This window comes from Balaenoptera ricei, chromosome 9, assembly GCF_028023285.1.
Source record: "Balaenoptera ricei isolate mBalRic1 chromosome 9, mBalRic1.hap2, whole genome shotgun sequence".
Taxonomy (NCBI): Eukaryota; Metazoa; Chordata; class Mammalia; order Artiodactyla; family Balaenopteridae; genus Balaenoptera; species Balaenoptera ricei.
Window position 1 is genome coordinate 32600330 of NC_082647.1, and position 13728 is coordinate 32614057.

Here is a 13728-nt window from a genome sequence, read left to right on the forward strand (position 1 = left end):
ATGAGTGTTATGAATCAGCCCTAGGATGTGGAGGAATTCATTCACTCCTGAAACTTCCCATGCTTGGTAGTATGCTAGGCCCAGGGGACACAAAGATGGATGTTAGCTTGCGAGTAGCTTCCTGTCTTCAGCAGTGTGCTCCAAAAGGTGGTCCCTGGGTGATCTCCACATGCATCTCCTGGTCTGCTGATTAAAATATGCAGCTGTTTAGCCTCAAAAAGGGGCTTATTTGGTGAGAATACCTGGGGAGGACATGCGGAATGCACATTTTTACCATTTACCATGCTTCTATTTTTCTGTATTTTTAGGCTAAGGGGAGATGATTCCTGGATTCAGGGCACTCATCAATCAGAACACTGGCAAACATGGCCAGATCTGATTTGCAGATGTGTTTTTAAAATTGGGAAATTTCACATAAACACTTGGTTTCTTCCTTCTCCTGAAAAATTAGAAGCTCTGACATCACTAGATTTGTGTTTCTTGACTGAATTCAAGGAATTTTTCCCCCGTTATAGGTGGACAGAGCCTCTGTGTTCCTGTTGGTTCAAATCCCTATCATTCTCTCCTGTGTTACACACCTGGCCACCCTTATTCAGATATCCTCCATCCCTGGCCCTTGTAATCATTTGATTGAATGACCTCTGACCTATTGATAGAGTCAAGTGGATAATTACAAATTAAAAATTTTTTTTTAAAACTCTGTTAAAGTTATCCCTGTTTATCTGTGTCTCAGGTAAGGCTGGGACTTAATTCTATGCAAAAACTTTGAAAGGCCTTAGGAAGTGGGAGTTCTAGGTTCTAGAGCAGAGAATGGTCAAAATATTTGGGGCAGGTGGTCACTTTCAGTCATCTGGCCAGCACGGATTTGGTTTAGACTGTTGAACACAGGTAGCAGGTAACAGAATTGAGATCACCTTATTTCTTTCTAAATCTAGCATTCCTATAGCAATTGTCACCATGGTATCTTGATGTGTTCTGACAGGGGAAATTTCGCTTATTAAAAAATGTGGTAATGAGGGAAAGAGAAACTCCTTCCATGCTTTAACCCTGGAGGCATTTCCTCAATGAAGAGCTCAGAAATGTGAGCATACATAGGATGGAAGTTCCACCATGATCTGACCCAACCAAGGGCTGGTGATGTTTTTTTTGTTTTTTTTGTTTTAAAAAATATTTATTTATTTATTTGGCTGCACCGGGTCTTTGTTTTGGCATGCGGGATCTTTAGTTGTGGCATGCGAACTCTTAGTGGCAGCATGTGGGATCTAGTTCCCTGACCAGGGATCGAACCCGGGCCCCCTGCATTGGGAGCGTGGGGTCTCAGCCACTGGACCACCAGGGAAGTCCCCTGGTGGTATTCCTTAATGATGAGGCTGCAGATATTCAGCTGAAAGAATCCTTGAACCTGAGGGCCGGCAGCTAACTCAAGGTTGTAATACTCCTTACGTGCCTCCTTTCAGCATTTGAGGCACTTGTGCGTGTTAATCTCATCTAATCCTTACAACCACCCCGTGAAGTAAGTGATGAAATGCTCATTCCCAGTTTATAGCGTCAAAAAGAGATTCACTGAAGATTAGTCACCTGCTTCAGGTCAAACAGCTCTTCTAATAACAACTCCCCTGAATTTTAAATTACAACCAGTGTTTTAAAATCTTATTCAGCGTTCACAGCTTCTGTGGAGCATGGGACTTCTATTTACATAGACCACCCAATGAGTGGAGCCCCTAGTTGTGTGGTGTGGGCAGTTCTGAGTCCTGGCACATTGATGGGAAAAGTTTGCATGTGGGTTGCACTGCAGGCATAAATAAGATGTGTGATAAGCTTTGTGCAGTTCTTAGTGGGCTAGCCAGACTCATGAAAGCATATTCAAAATAAAGTGAATGAGATGATATAGAAATGACCTTGAATCTGATATCATTTTCAGTACCAAAAAAAAAAAAAAGAAAAAAGGAAAAAAGCAAACTTTAGTACTGTGCCTATTGTTAGGGACGAATTGCTTGTGACAAACTTCAGGATTGCAGGTAACAAGCAACACTTGAACTGAGAAGCACTGATGCACCCCACACTGCCTCAAGTCTGTCCATATCTCCTTACTCTAGAGATGTGAGCTTACCCTAGAGGTGAGCTGGTTGATGTAAAAGTCACTTGTGGGAGAGCAGGGGAAGAATGAGTCCATTCAGAACAGATGCTAGATTAATTTGCTTAGACTGCCATAACAAAAGACCGCAGGCTAGGTGGCTTCAACAGAAATTTATTTTCTCACAATTTTGGAGGTTAGAATTCCAAGATCAAGGTGTCAGCAGGGTTGGTTTCTTCTGAAGCCTTTCCCCTTAGTTTGTAGATGGGCTCTCTCCTTGGTTTATGGATTGGTTTCTTCGGAGGCCTCTTCTCCTCTTCACTCTTCCCTCTGTGTCTGTAGCCTAATCTCTTCTTATAAGGACGCCAGTCATATTAGATTAGGGCCCACTCTACTGACTTCATTTTCCCTTAATTACCTCTGTAAAGACTATTTCTAAACATAGCCACATTCAAAGGTACTAGGGGTTAGGACTTCAACAAATGAATTTTGAGGAGGACATAATTCAGCCCATAACAGATGCTTATATTAACCTTTTTCAGAGGATTTATGAATTGTTAGCATGCTTTTTGATGGTGGATAGCAAGGTACTCACATCACCAGGTCTTAGAGATGTTTTTAAGTCCAGGTTTCCTCTACCACCTTTTTTACTGAAATAAATAAAATGCATAAAATCTTATTGGGATCACACAAACGAATACAATGTTTTGCCTTAAGGATCATGAAGTTAAAACTCTATCGAAAGCTAGTGGGAAGCAACTGCATAGCACAGGGAGATCAGCTCGGTGCTCTGTGACCACCTAGAGGGGTGGGATAGGGAGAGTGGGAGGGAGATGCAAGAGGGAGGGGATATGGTGATATATGTATATGTATAACTGATTCACTTTGTTATAAAGCAGAAACTAACACACCATTGTAAAGCAATTATACTCCAATAAAGATGTTAAAAAAACCCACAAAACTATCGAAGACAAGCAAGAAAGGAAGTAAAGTAAAATAAAACAGGTGGAGATTCTAGACAGCTGGCTGGTGAGCACATTCCTCAGGCTCAAAGGTACTCAGTGTGAGCCCAGTGATTTCAGATCTTCTGAGTCTTTGAGAGGTTGGAAAACTGCATTTTTATATAAAGTTCCCCAATTTTTAAATGCTGGCAATGTATTCCTTTTTCAAAAAAGAGAACATTGTATGAGTCAAACAAAACATGTCTGCTTACTGGATTTAACCCATTGCATTGGGTTAGGCTGGTTTGGCTCTAATGGCCTATACTAGATCAGAGTTTTTGACCCCAGCTCTACATGAACCCTAGGGATATTTTTGAACCATTACTATGTAGTATTTAATTAAAACATTTCCTCATTGGACAAAACAGTCCATGCTTTAAAAGGGAGGAGATATGGGGATATATGCATATGTATAGCTGATTCACCTTGTTATAAAGCAGAAACTAACACACCATTGTAAAGCAATTATATTCCAATAAAGATGTTAAAAAAAAAAAAAAATTCAAGGACCAAATTTAAAAAAAAAAGAGTCCATGCTTTAAATCTAGCAATAATCAATTTGGCCAGAACTGACGTATAGGACCCATCCCACATTTCTCTAATTATGACTTTTGCAAGCACTTATGGAGAGTTTTTACTATTTAATCTAAAATCTTAGAATACTTGGTTTAAAAATTTAAAACTTATACAAATAGCCTTGTTAGGACTATTGTGTAGTTACAGAATCATTTTATTAAATTCAATAAATTATTTCTTTCTGAAATTCCGTGTATATTAGGCTGACTATTCATTGTGTAATATTTATATGCAGAACATGAAAATAGTAATGACTTACTAGGAGTTTTCTGGGGGCCAGACACTGTTCTAAGTACTTTAAAAGAATTAATCCATTTAATCCTCTCAACAACCCTGTAGAGGTGAGATCCATTATGACTGCCACTTAACTGATGGATAACTGAGGGAAGCCCTTGCCCAAGGTCACAGAAAGAGTTTCTTAATCATGTAACCCTGCACTTAACTACTACTCTAGGGTATGTGACCCGAGTTGTTTTGCTTTGTTTTCGGGGGGGGGGCGCATTTGGGAGTCTTTAACTTCTCTCCTCAGAATACCCTATTCGTCCTATCATACCTAAATTTCAATCTTCCCCACCCCTCCCCCCAAAAGATCTCATTAAATGTCTCAAACTGGGCAGAAATTTCATTTTAAGAAGTATGCCTAATAGGTACAACGTGAGCTTCTTAAACCATAGTGTTTGTGGATAGAATCCCATAGGATGAACATAAAAATTAAAATTTAAAAATTGTGTTTTCATGTTCACCAACCTCTCACCGACAGTATTTACTTCAATTATGAATTTAGGCAAAAGACCACAACAGGCCTGGCCGTACCTGTGACTTTGTCACAATAGAAATTAGAGATAATTTAAAATCTCAATACATAAAACTGTTGTAGAATTTTCAAAATATTATTTACATTCATGGAAACTCCAAAATTACATTAATTATGGGTCTACCACTATATCATCTTATTTACTATGGAAGAAAGAAACACGTCTATTTCTGCATTACAAATTCGTTTTGTAGATGCAGAATTTTTATCATTGGACTTGAACATAACTGGTTTTCTTTATGATCCTATTTTGTTGCTGTTGTTTTTTGGCCTATGTTTTGTTTTATGCGTTAAAAAATTTTTTTCTGAGAAGGAATCAATAAGTTTTACTGCAATGCCAAAGGGACCAATCACGTGAAAGAGTAAGAAAGTTACATTTACTTCATCCATTTATTCATCTGTCTTTCCATCTATCCACCCATTGGTTCCATTGAATTAATTCGATTAAATATGACTGACTGCTCATCATGCGTTGGACTCAGTGATAGGTATTGCAGACTTAGAGTAATGTTCTTACATACCCACCACCAATCTTCATTTGATTTTGAAGTCTGGAAAATCTGCCGAAGGCTCCCAGAATGTACTGGAATCTTCACATTTGAAATACCTTTGTTTTTTGAAAGACATCCGATTTGCATCAGTCTCTTAGCTGAGGGAAACCCAAGGCCACCCCTCACTCTATTCTTCCTCTTCCCTTTCAATCTCTAATTTTTCTCTTATTTGCTGAAACCCACGCAGGCATGCTACTCACTAGAAATAAGAGGAACATTGATACATTTTAAAGACTGGTAATATAGTTTGTACATCATGATATTAGTTCTACTGCTGCAGTGTCATCCTTTATTGCCAACATAGTTTTTCATGTTTGACTATAGATGAGGTAGCAGATATCAGTACCTGGATTCTGTTTGTCAGTGGCAACTGGAGAGTGTAACCTCGTTTCACCCCAATCCCTAGGATGAGAAAACAAACAATACGGTCCTGGATCAAAACAGTTAGGCAAGGGAACATCAGAAAGTTTTGTTAATTATAAATAGTCTTTCTAAAAGTAAGCACATGTGGTTTTCAGTTCCAGTCCTGACAGGGTACCTAGTATTGGGCCAACCCTCCAACTGAAAATTAAACCAGTGAAACAGCATATATGAAACAACTGTTAGAAGGCATTGGCAAGTAGTGAATGCAGGCAGGACTTGAGGAGCAATGATTCTTGAGCGAAGGGCTAGGAATGGGGTAGAGGTCAGCTGGGGAATAAAGATGAGTTTTATTTGGGGATTGCCAAAGTGTCTGGGATTTGAAGGACAAAGCCCCAGAGGGGAAGAAGCTTAAGAGAAAGAGTCCAAAAGATCTGTATACAATTTCCTCTTAAATTTTAGGCTGAATTCTAAGCAGGGCATGTGCAGGATGAGACTTCAAGAAACCAACAGAAAACAGCATCTGGGAGGGGAAGGAGCTGAGCAAAGATTTAATAAACAGGACACAAAACGCTAATCATAAAGGCAAAAAATTGATAAATTAATTGCATTGAAAGTAAGGACTTAAGTTCTGATTTACAGTTTATGAAGCTATTTTCCTTTTAGAAGCTTTATTGCTTTACCTCTCCCATTTGAATTTATGATTATGTTTTTGTTTGGTTCTATGGCTCTAACAATGATTCTGTAGCGGAAACAGAACCATACAATGTGGTATTTGTAAATGGGGTGCCTTTACCCGCTGCTAACGCTCAGGGGTTTTGAGCAGATTCGGTTCAACTCCTCATATTTTAAATTTTGGGAACGGGGTTCCCCACCGCTATTCCAATGGGTATCTATGGCCACATTGGGTGAGGGTGGAGGCCTGATCAAAGCAGAAAATGTCAAGCAAACGTGTCTTGTGACCCAGATAGCATCATGCCTTTTGGATAGTCAATGGTCAGCAGTTGGAGGCTGAAAGCTGACAATGTGAGGTCCTTAACAGATACTGAAGGGAAGACAAGTAGTAGTAAAATACATCCCAACTGAATTGATTCTTAACAAAGAAGATGTTAATGCTGAAAGTAATAACTCATGAAAATTAAGTGATGATGTAATAATAAAGGGATGTTGACTCTGATAGTAATGGCCAGTAGATGGCTATTTCTGTTTTCCATAAGGAAAAAACTATTGTATTGCTAACATAAAACTGCCTCAGTGGTTAAGTGTTTCTTTAATTGTCAGAATAAAATTCCAGACTACTTAAACCTTAATGCTGGTTTTTCAGAAGTATTTCTCTTTATTACTCTACAGGTGACTTCACTTTCCCTAGGATGAAAATAGCAACACCAATGCTTTTTTTCTTTAAATTCTTGAATCATAAATGTAACTAAGCCTTCAAGTCTAGCTATGACATTGTTTTATTCATGTTATGAATTAAATTTTATTTTGTATTTGTTGGTTAATCGAATAACATCTGCTACTTATATTCAGAGTATGTCTTTTCAAATAATGACATCACATTTCCAGTCAATTTTAAATAAGTCCAACTGATTTGAAACAATCAAAAAATGTAGACCAAAAAACTATTGTCATCAAGTGAGATTTTAGACAGTATAAGGTAGAATTTATGTCTCAAAAATTCCAAAGGTATTTGAAACTCCATTAACTTGGTATATGGCTACAGATTATAATTGTCTGGGAAATGTTGATGTATCATTTATTTCACAACTTTACATTGACGAGCTATTCATTTATGGCTTTTCTCTTGCATTTTGTATCACAAGTAAATCATCACTAAGTCAATCATAAATGCCATCTACATATTTGTCAGAATTTAAGGTCATCATCTTTAGTTTCCTTATCAATTCTTCAAATGTTACATTTCCCTTTGAACTGAATAACACATAGCCCACAGTGAAAAGAAAATCTCAGCTCTGATTTTATAGCTAGTTCTACACTCCTCATCAGAGGAGAAAAGGGTCTGATCTCACAACCTATTTATATAGATTTTAAACTTTCTAAGAAAAATAAAGTTCTCTATAATTAATGCCTAGTGGTATAAACATCCCTGCTTTAGTGGTTGCCTGGTAACTACATACTGCAGGCTTGTGGGGTTGCTAAAGAGGCTGAATAAACGGAAATACTTAGAGTATTTCCAATTCAGGTGGATGAGGGGCAGCAGCGGCCTAGATTTCTTTGTTAAAATTGTTTTTCCGTGATGGTTTTGCACTAAAACATCCTTCTGCAGTAAAACTTACTCTTGTAAATGACTTCTGCAGATAAGAGTCCAATCAGCAAGTAATGGTTTAAGATTTTAAAAACATTAAATAGAACTGAACCAACACTGCTTCATTGTCCTGTATTAGCCCTAGTTTCTGTTCTTTGAGTGACCAAACTGGGGAATAATGTTCTTACTGAACCTTTAACTCTTCAAAAATATTTTATATTTGGACATTCCTTTAGCATTGAATGACCAAATGCAATTACCAGCTAGAGGTGGTGGTAAAAGGGGCTGGGAGTGATTATAGTAATATATTTATGTTTAGCTTTGGCTTGCTTCTACCTGGCAGATTTAATTTTCTAATTATGTTTTGCTTTCGTTTAGGTAAAATTAGCTTGCATTCCCTTGGCACACACCAACTGCAGTTGGTCCAGGAGGCCTTCCAAAACCATAGGCTGTTGACAAGAGTGGCTAACTAGATTAGGATTAAATTTACTGAGTGAAATCCACAAAGAGCCTAAGCACATGCAGATAATGACAAGTTGACTAAGAGGGAATGTAGTTAGGTCATATAAAAACTCATTTCTGGCAATGTCTTGGTTTCAAAAACATGTGATAGATACAGGGCACTCAAAGCTCATCTGTGCTCTTTTGTTAGAGTTCCTTATGTCAAGATTTGGGGCTTCCCAGGTTGGTCACTGCGGTGTAGACAGGGATAAGCATGGTCTGGAATATTTAAATTGTATAACTATAGCCTTGTGGATAGAGTCAGAAATGATTTGCTACTCAGTAATTTTGTCATTTGGCAATACTTAGGCATGATAACATATGGTTTGCTCTTTGGAGTTAACATAAATGTTGTCATTGACTGAAATAAAGAATTCTCTTATTCTACCAGGGAAACTGTTTTAGGATATGTGTAAGTTCCTTCATCTTTTCACATGGAAGGAAGCATCCCATTGCATCATTGTGTATAACTCTTTGGGTTTTTGGTTTAGCGGGTTGGAGGATGTGGCTAGTGAGGTCGAGGCCATGGTTTAATCAGAAAACCACTTGGCTCCCCAAGCTAAGTCTGCATTTCTAGCTGCAGAAACCCATTTCATTGGTCTTAAAAGAGAATCTCGAAGAGTGGGCTATGGCTCAGCACAAATACCTCTATTCCAGGATTCAGAAAATAATGAAACCAATAGTTTTCTCTGTTTGTAAAATATTCAGTATCTCTCCTTCCATTTTTTTTTTTTGGCCACACCGTGCAGCATGTGGGATCTTAGTTCCCCGACCAGGGATCGAACCCATTCCCCCTACAGTGGAAGCGCTGAGTCTTAACCACTGGATCACCAGGGAAAGCCGTCTCTCCTTCCATTTAAATGATGAAAGAAATTTACTGATTAACAATCATGATTCATTTTGTTATATATATTAGTTTCTTTTCTTCCTGTGTATACTTCCATCTCTCTTCTTTTCCCCACCTTCCAGAAATTTTCACTCTAACCCTGGGATGTCTTTTTTTTTTTTTTTTTTTTTTTTAGCTGTTTATGAAGCTTCAAAAGATTTAATTTCTAGAGCCATCAGTCACTACCCTTTCAGATCTATTTTGGTTTGATGCTAATAGAACCTGTCTTTGTGCAAAGGAAGTCTTTCAGAAAGAGTTAATTTGCAATCTCAACAGAGGCTAATTCTCAGGAGAGTAAAAAAAAAACCAAAAAACCCAGCAAGTGTCCTCCAGGTGGAGAAGCAGCCTGGGCCAGGCAGCTGGTGAGGGAGTTAACTCCTCGTGTTCTACTTCTGTGCAGTAGGGTGGGATATTCCTTCAGCCCTCAGCAGTGGGCAGTGGCAGCTTTAAGGTAGAGACAAAATGCTGTTTGTTTTCCTTCCCAGGTCCTAGATTTTGGCAGTTAGAAAATGTGCTGTACTGTTTTTTCCTCCTTTTTTTTTTTTTTAACCTGTTTATTTTTCATTAAAAAAAAAAAAAAAGGTGAGAGGGAAGAAACCACTCAGGGATTGATTCCTTTGTGATGTGATTCTGCTTTAATTTTATTTAGACTAATAGAAGCTATTTCTTCCCAATGGCCATTTTTTAAAATTGAGCTGCATGTATAAATTGAATGGGATTTGCTTCCCAGAAATACTGTCATGTCATATTCCCAGTTCTTAACTCCCAAGTGAAGTTTATTCTTTTATTCTTTTTTATTTCTCCCCCCCTAGAAGTGGGCTGGTTAATTTCTTGGGTAGTAATGCAACATCAGTATCAAGTATCAGTATCAAGAAAATGTATTACCTTGTGATGTGAAAATGCATTTTGAAAAGAACAAGGAATGCTTTAGGTTTCAACTTAAAATTTTTACTATCAGTTCAGCACCTAAGTTTTACTCTCAAATGCTTTTCTTTCATCTTATAAGGAATCTAGTTAGTCTAATATTGAGCAATTTCAGAGAGAATATTTGATAAAAGAAAGTGGTACAATGAACAGGGATGGAAAACATAGGGCTAAGAGAGGGAGTAGCTATCAGAGTGAAGTCAAAGAAAAATAAATGAGCACCTCTGGTTATACGATACCCTGGAGGTGATTTCTAAACCTTTGACCCTTAACCCCCGGGTTCCAGGTGAAACTTCTTTCTTGATGTAGACCTTTTCTGGAAGGGAACTTTTTACAATGTATTGATCCCCCTCCCCCCCTTCAGGGCCTTTGCAGAAAAGATTTTTCTCTGCCCCGTTTTGTGTCATATTTAGATCCAATTTGGAAAGTGAAGCAATTAAAGTGCCGAGACCTTTCATTAGGAGTCTGCCATTTTAAAGAATGAACTCTGATCTGTAACCCTCAGACTAAACATTCATCTTCCAGAAATTCAAGTCCAGGATTTGGTTATGGTTTGCTTTTACTTCTTTGAGACACAGCTTGAATGCCTCCATTTGATTTTGTGCTTTCAACACATTTTTGGGATCTGGTGATTTGGGAAGGCATGTACCATACGGTCTTGATAAGGTGATAGATTTTCACATCCTAGGAATTGGCAGGAAAGGGTAGGAACTGAATCCGATGTGGGAAGGGAAAATTAAGAGCTTGAGCCTAACTCACTCATCTCATGAAATACCTTCTGAGACCTATAATTCCCATAAAATCAATTTTTAGGCAAGTTTTTGTTTTCTTTTTGTTTTTTGGTGTGTGTGTCCCCACCACATGGGAGTAATTCTTTTAAATTCTCTTAAAAGTAGAGAGCTTTCTTTTACAAGCGATGACACTTAACACTTCTCGGTTAGCCCTTCAGAAAATCACTCAGCTTTGCGGTAAAGAACAAAAAAGTGCCTTGCTTCACCTTTCTTGAAAAGAGATTGTATAGAAAGGTAGGGCTGAGGGGCCGGGTGTAACGTAATAAAGGGTAGCAGCACGCATTTTGATCTGAAAGTTGATGGTTTTGGGAGAAGGAGAATCAAACAAAGGCAGGCATATACACCAAATGGGTAAAAACGCCCTGGCGGCAGTGTTGGATGTAAAAAAAAAAATGTTTTTGTTTTTTTTTTTTTAAAAGCAAAGGGTGCCTTCTGTGTTTTCTAGAGGTGGGCTAGAGAGGGGGCTGAAGTGAAGGACTTTCCTGGCTCTAACAGAGAATTCGGATTCGGGAGGCCGGACATTTAATCGGTCCGTCGTTGCACCGCCGGCCCGGTGGGGCCGTGTCAGGCGAATCAGCTCTTAGGCGCCTTCTTTCCTTCGCCTCGCCCTGGAGCTTTGATTCTCGCCTCTGCGCTCCGGGCCTTAACCCGGCCTGGGCACGTGCCCAGTTCTCTCACCTCAAGGAGCCGGCTGATGGCTGGCAGCCCGGGGCGGGGACCAGGCGGCGGCTGGCGGCGCACCGGCGCGCAGCGGGTTAAGGCGGCGGGGGTGGCGGCGAGGGGGCGGAGGGAGCGCGGCGGCGGCGGCGGCGGCGGCCCGGCTGCGAGCGGCCGCGTCCCCGGACCGCCGCGGGTTAAGCGCCGCCCGCCGCCGGGAGGGCTGAACCCGGAGTTACCGCTCCGAGCTCGCATTCGGATCCGCTAGAGCAGGAAGATGGCGACGGACGGCGCGAGCTGCGAGCCCGACTTCTCCCGCGCCGCAGAGGAGGCGGCGAGGGCCCCGGCGGAGGCGGCGGTAACCGAGGTCCCAGGGTGGGCGCGGGGTTCCGGGGTGGGAGCCCCCGGGGCGCTCTGCCAGACCGGGCTCTTCCGGGTGCGCTCTCCTCGGGGTGCCCCCTCCTCGGGGTGCCTCATCCCCCGAGGCCGGGACGAGGCGGCCGCCTGGGTTGGGGATCCCGCCTGTCCTTTCCGAGCCTCGCGGGAAGCAGCCCCGGTCCGCCCGGTTCTCGGGGCTCCCCGCGTGTGGCCTCTGCACCCACCCCCTCCGCTTCGGTCGGGTTTGGCCAGGGGTGAGGGCTGGGGTGTGTTTCCTGCCGAACTGGACCCCCCCCCCCATTGTTCGCCTCTCGCTGCGCGCGTGGCTGTGGGTGCGTGTCTCGGGGGTGCCTGGCACCTCTCAGCGGACCCAGAGAGCAGCGAGGGGGAGGCGGGTTGGCGCCGAGCAGGTGTGGGGATGCCCATTGTGTGTGTGAGTGTATTCATTCGTGTGCCCGAGACCCCTTGGGAGAGGCCCCATGCCCAACTGTAGGCGCTGCTGCCGCTGAGCGCCGGCGCTTTGGGTCCCAGCTGCCTGCTACCCCATCTCTTGGTGATGGGGATTGGGGTTGGGGCGGGGGAGGTGTCCTCGTTCTTCCCGAGACGATGCCCGTGCGAGGTGGAGGTTCAACACCTGGTATCAACACAGTGTGTTTCTTCCCTGGGGTCTAGAAGCCAAATGAGCCTCCATCCATCGCTGGTCCCTACTTTCACCCCCAGAATCTCCCCGTGCACACAGGCTCAACGGTTGGTTTCCAGCCCGTACTTTAGGGGAAGGCTGGTCCCACATTTCCTGCGTGGAAATGTTTTTGGGGTTTGGGAAGCAGCTTGGCAGGAGCTGCAAGAATCTGCAAAGAAAGGCAGCTCTGGGAGCGCCTCCCACCCTTGGCGCGATTCTGCTGCTCCCCCAGGAGATTCCGGGTAGGATGGAGTGAGCCGAGCGTGGACGCCCCTCCGTTTTTCCCACTCATGACCTGACCGGCGTCGGTGAAGGAGCAGCTGAGGGCAGGGCCAGGTGTGAATAGCCAGGGCTGCTTGAACTTCCTCCCCTTCCGTTTGGAGGTAGGGCTTTCTGGAGAGGTAGAGGAGAGATGTGGAGGAAAGCTACTTGGGCATGAGAGGAGCTGAGCCTGGGAAGGAAAGAGAGAAACAGGGAGAGAAGGAAACACGGAGGCGGAGGGCTGCTGATTTCCACTTGTGAAACTGACAAGTTTTGATTTGAAACTTTTAGGAAAATAGATTTTTCATTCTTTACGTAGAAAATGTGATCTTAAGATTTCGTATGAAACCTGTCTACTTGTGATGCAGGAAATCAGTTCACCTATGTGAAGTAAAATAAAGAAGCTAGCTATTAAGACAACAAACCTCTCCGAGAAGTTGAAGTGATTGGGTACCTTCATCCCCAAGAGATGGTAAGGGGAGGGGAGTGAGAGAAAAAAGAAAGAGGGGTGTGTTTCTTGTTTCCCAGGAAGGTTGAATTTGTTTGCTTAATTGACTTAAAATGGGTTTTTCTATTACCCTCAGTATTTTAATCACCTGACAGTTAAACCAAACAAAAACAGCTGAGTTATGCTCTGTAGCTGACCTATAGTTTTATTTGGTTAGATTATAAACAGAGCCTTAGACACTAGGCAGATTTTTGTGTTAACAAGTTCAGTGTTCCCTTTCTGCTGTTTAAAATTTGCAGGAGCCTGATTTTTAACTGCTTATAGGTAGAAGTTTGATCATTTCACCCTGGTTGATTTGAATAGCCATGAAAAAACTGTGAAAGTGAAACCCCTTTTCTATTTCCATAAAATCCTATAGGGTCCTGAGGAGATGCAATAAGAATTCTTAATCTAGTATTTAAAAAATGTTTGGTACTTTAGTGAAATTTTAATGATGGCTTCTTATGCAGTAAACTGGACATTTAACTTTTCACTTAATAAAGTACGGTCCGCCTATGTCAG

The 13728-nt window shown here is 41.7% G+C and overlaps 1 protein-coding gene across 4 annotated transcripts in view; it reads left to right on the forward strand.

Annotated features, from left to right (window-relative positions):
• Positions 1-11557: 11557 nt before the first annotated feature.
• The window catches only part of CTTNBP2 (cortactin binding protein 2), a 161602-nt gene continuing 159431 nt past the window's right edge, over positions 11558-13728 (forward strand). For all 4 annotated transcript variants that reach the window (XM_059933528.1, XM_059933529.1, XM_059933532.1 and 1 more), the window contains exon 1: positions 11558-11759. In XM_059933528.1, the coding sequence (XP_059789511.1) occupies positions 11679-11759 (81 nt within the window). In that variant the 5' untranslated portion in view covers positions 11558-11678. The remainder of the gene's footprint in view (positions 11760-13728) is intronic.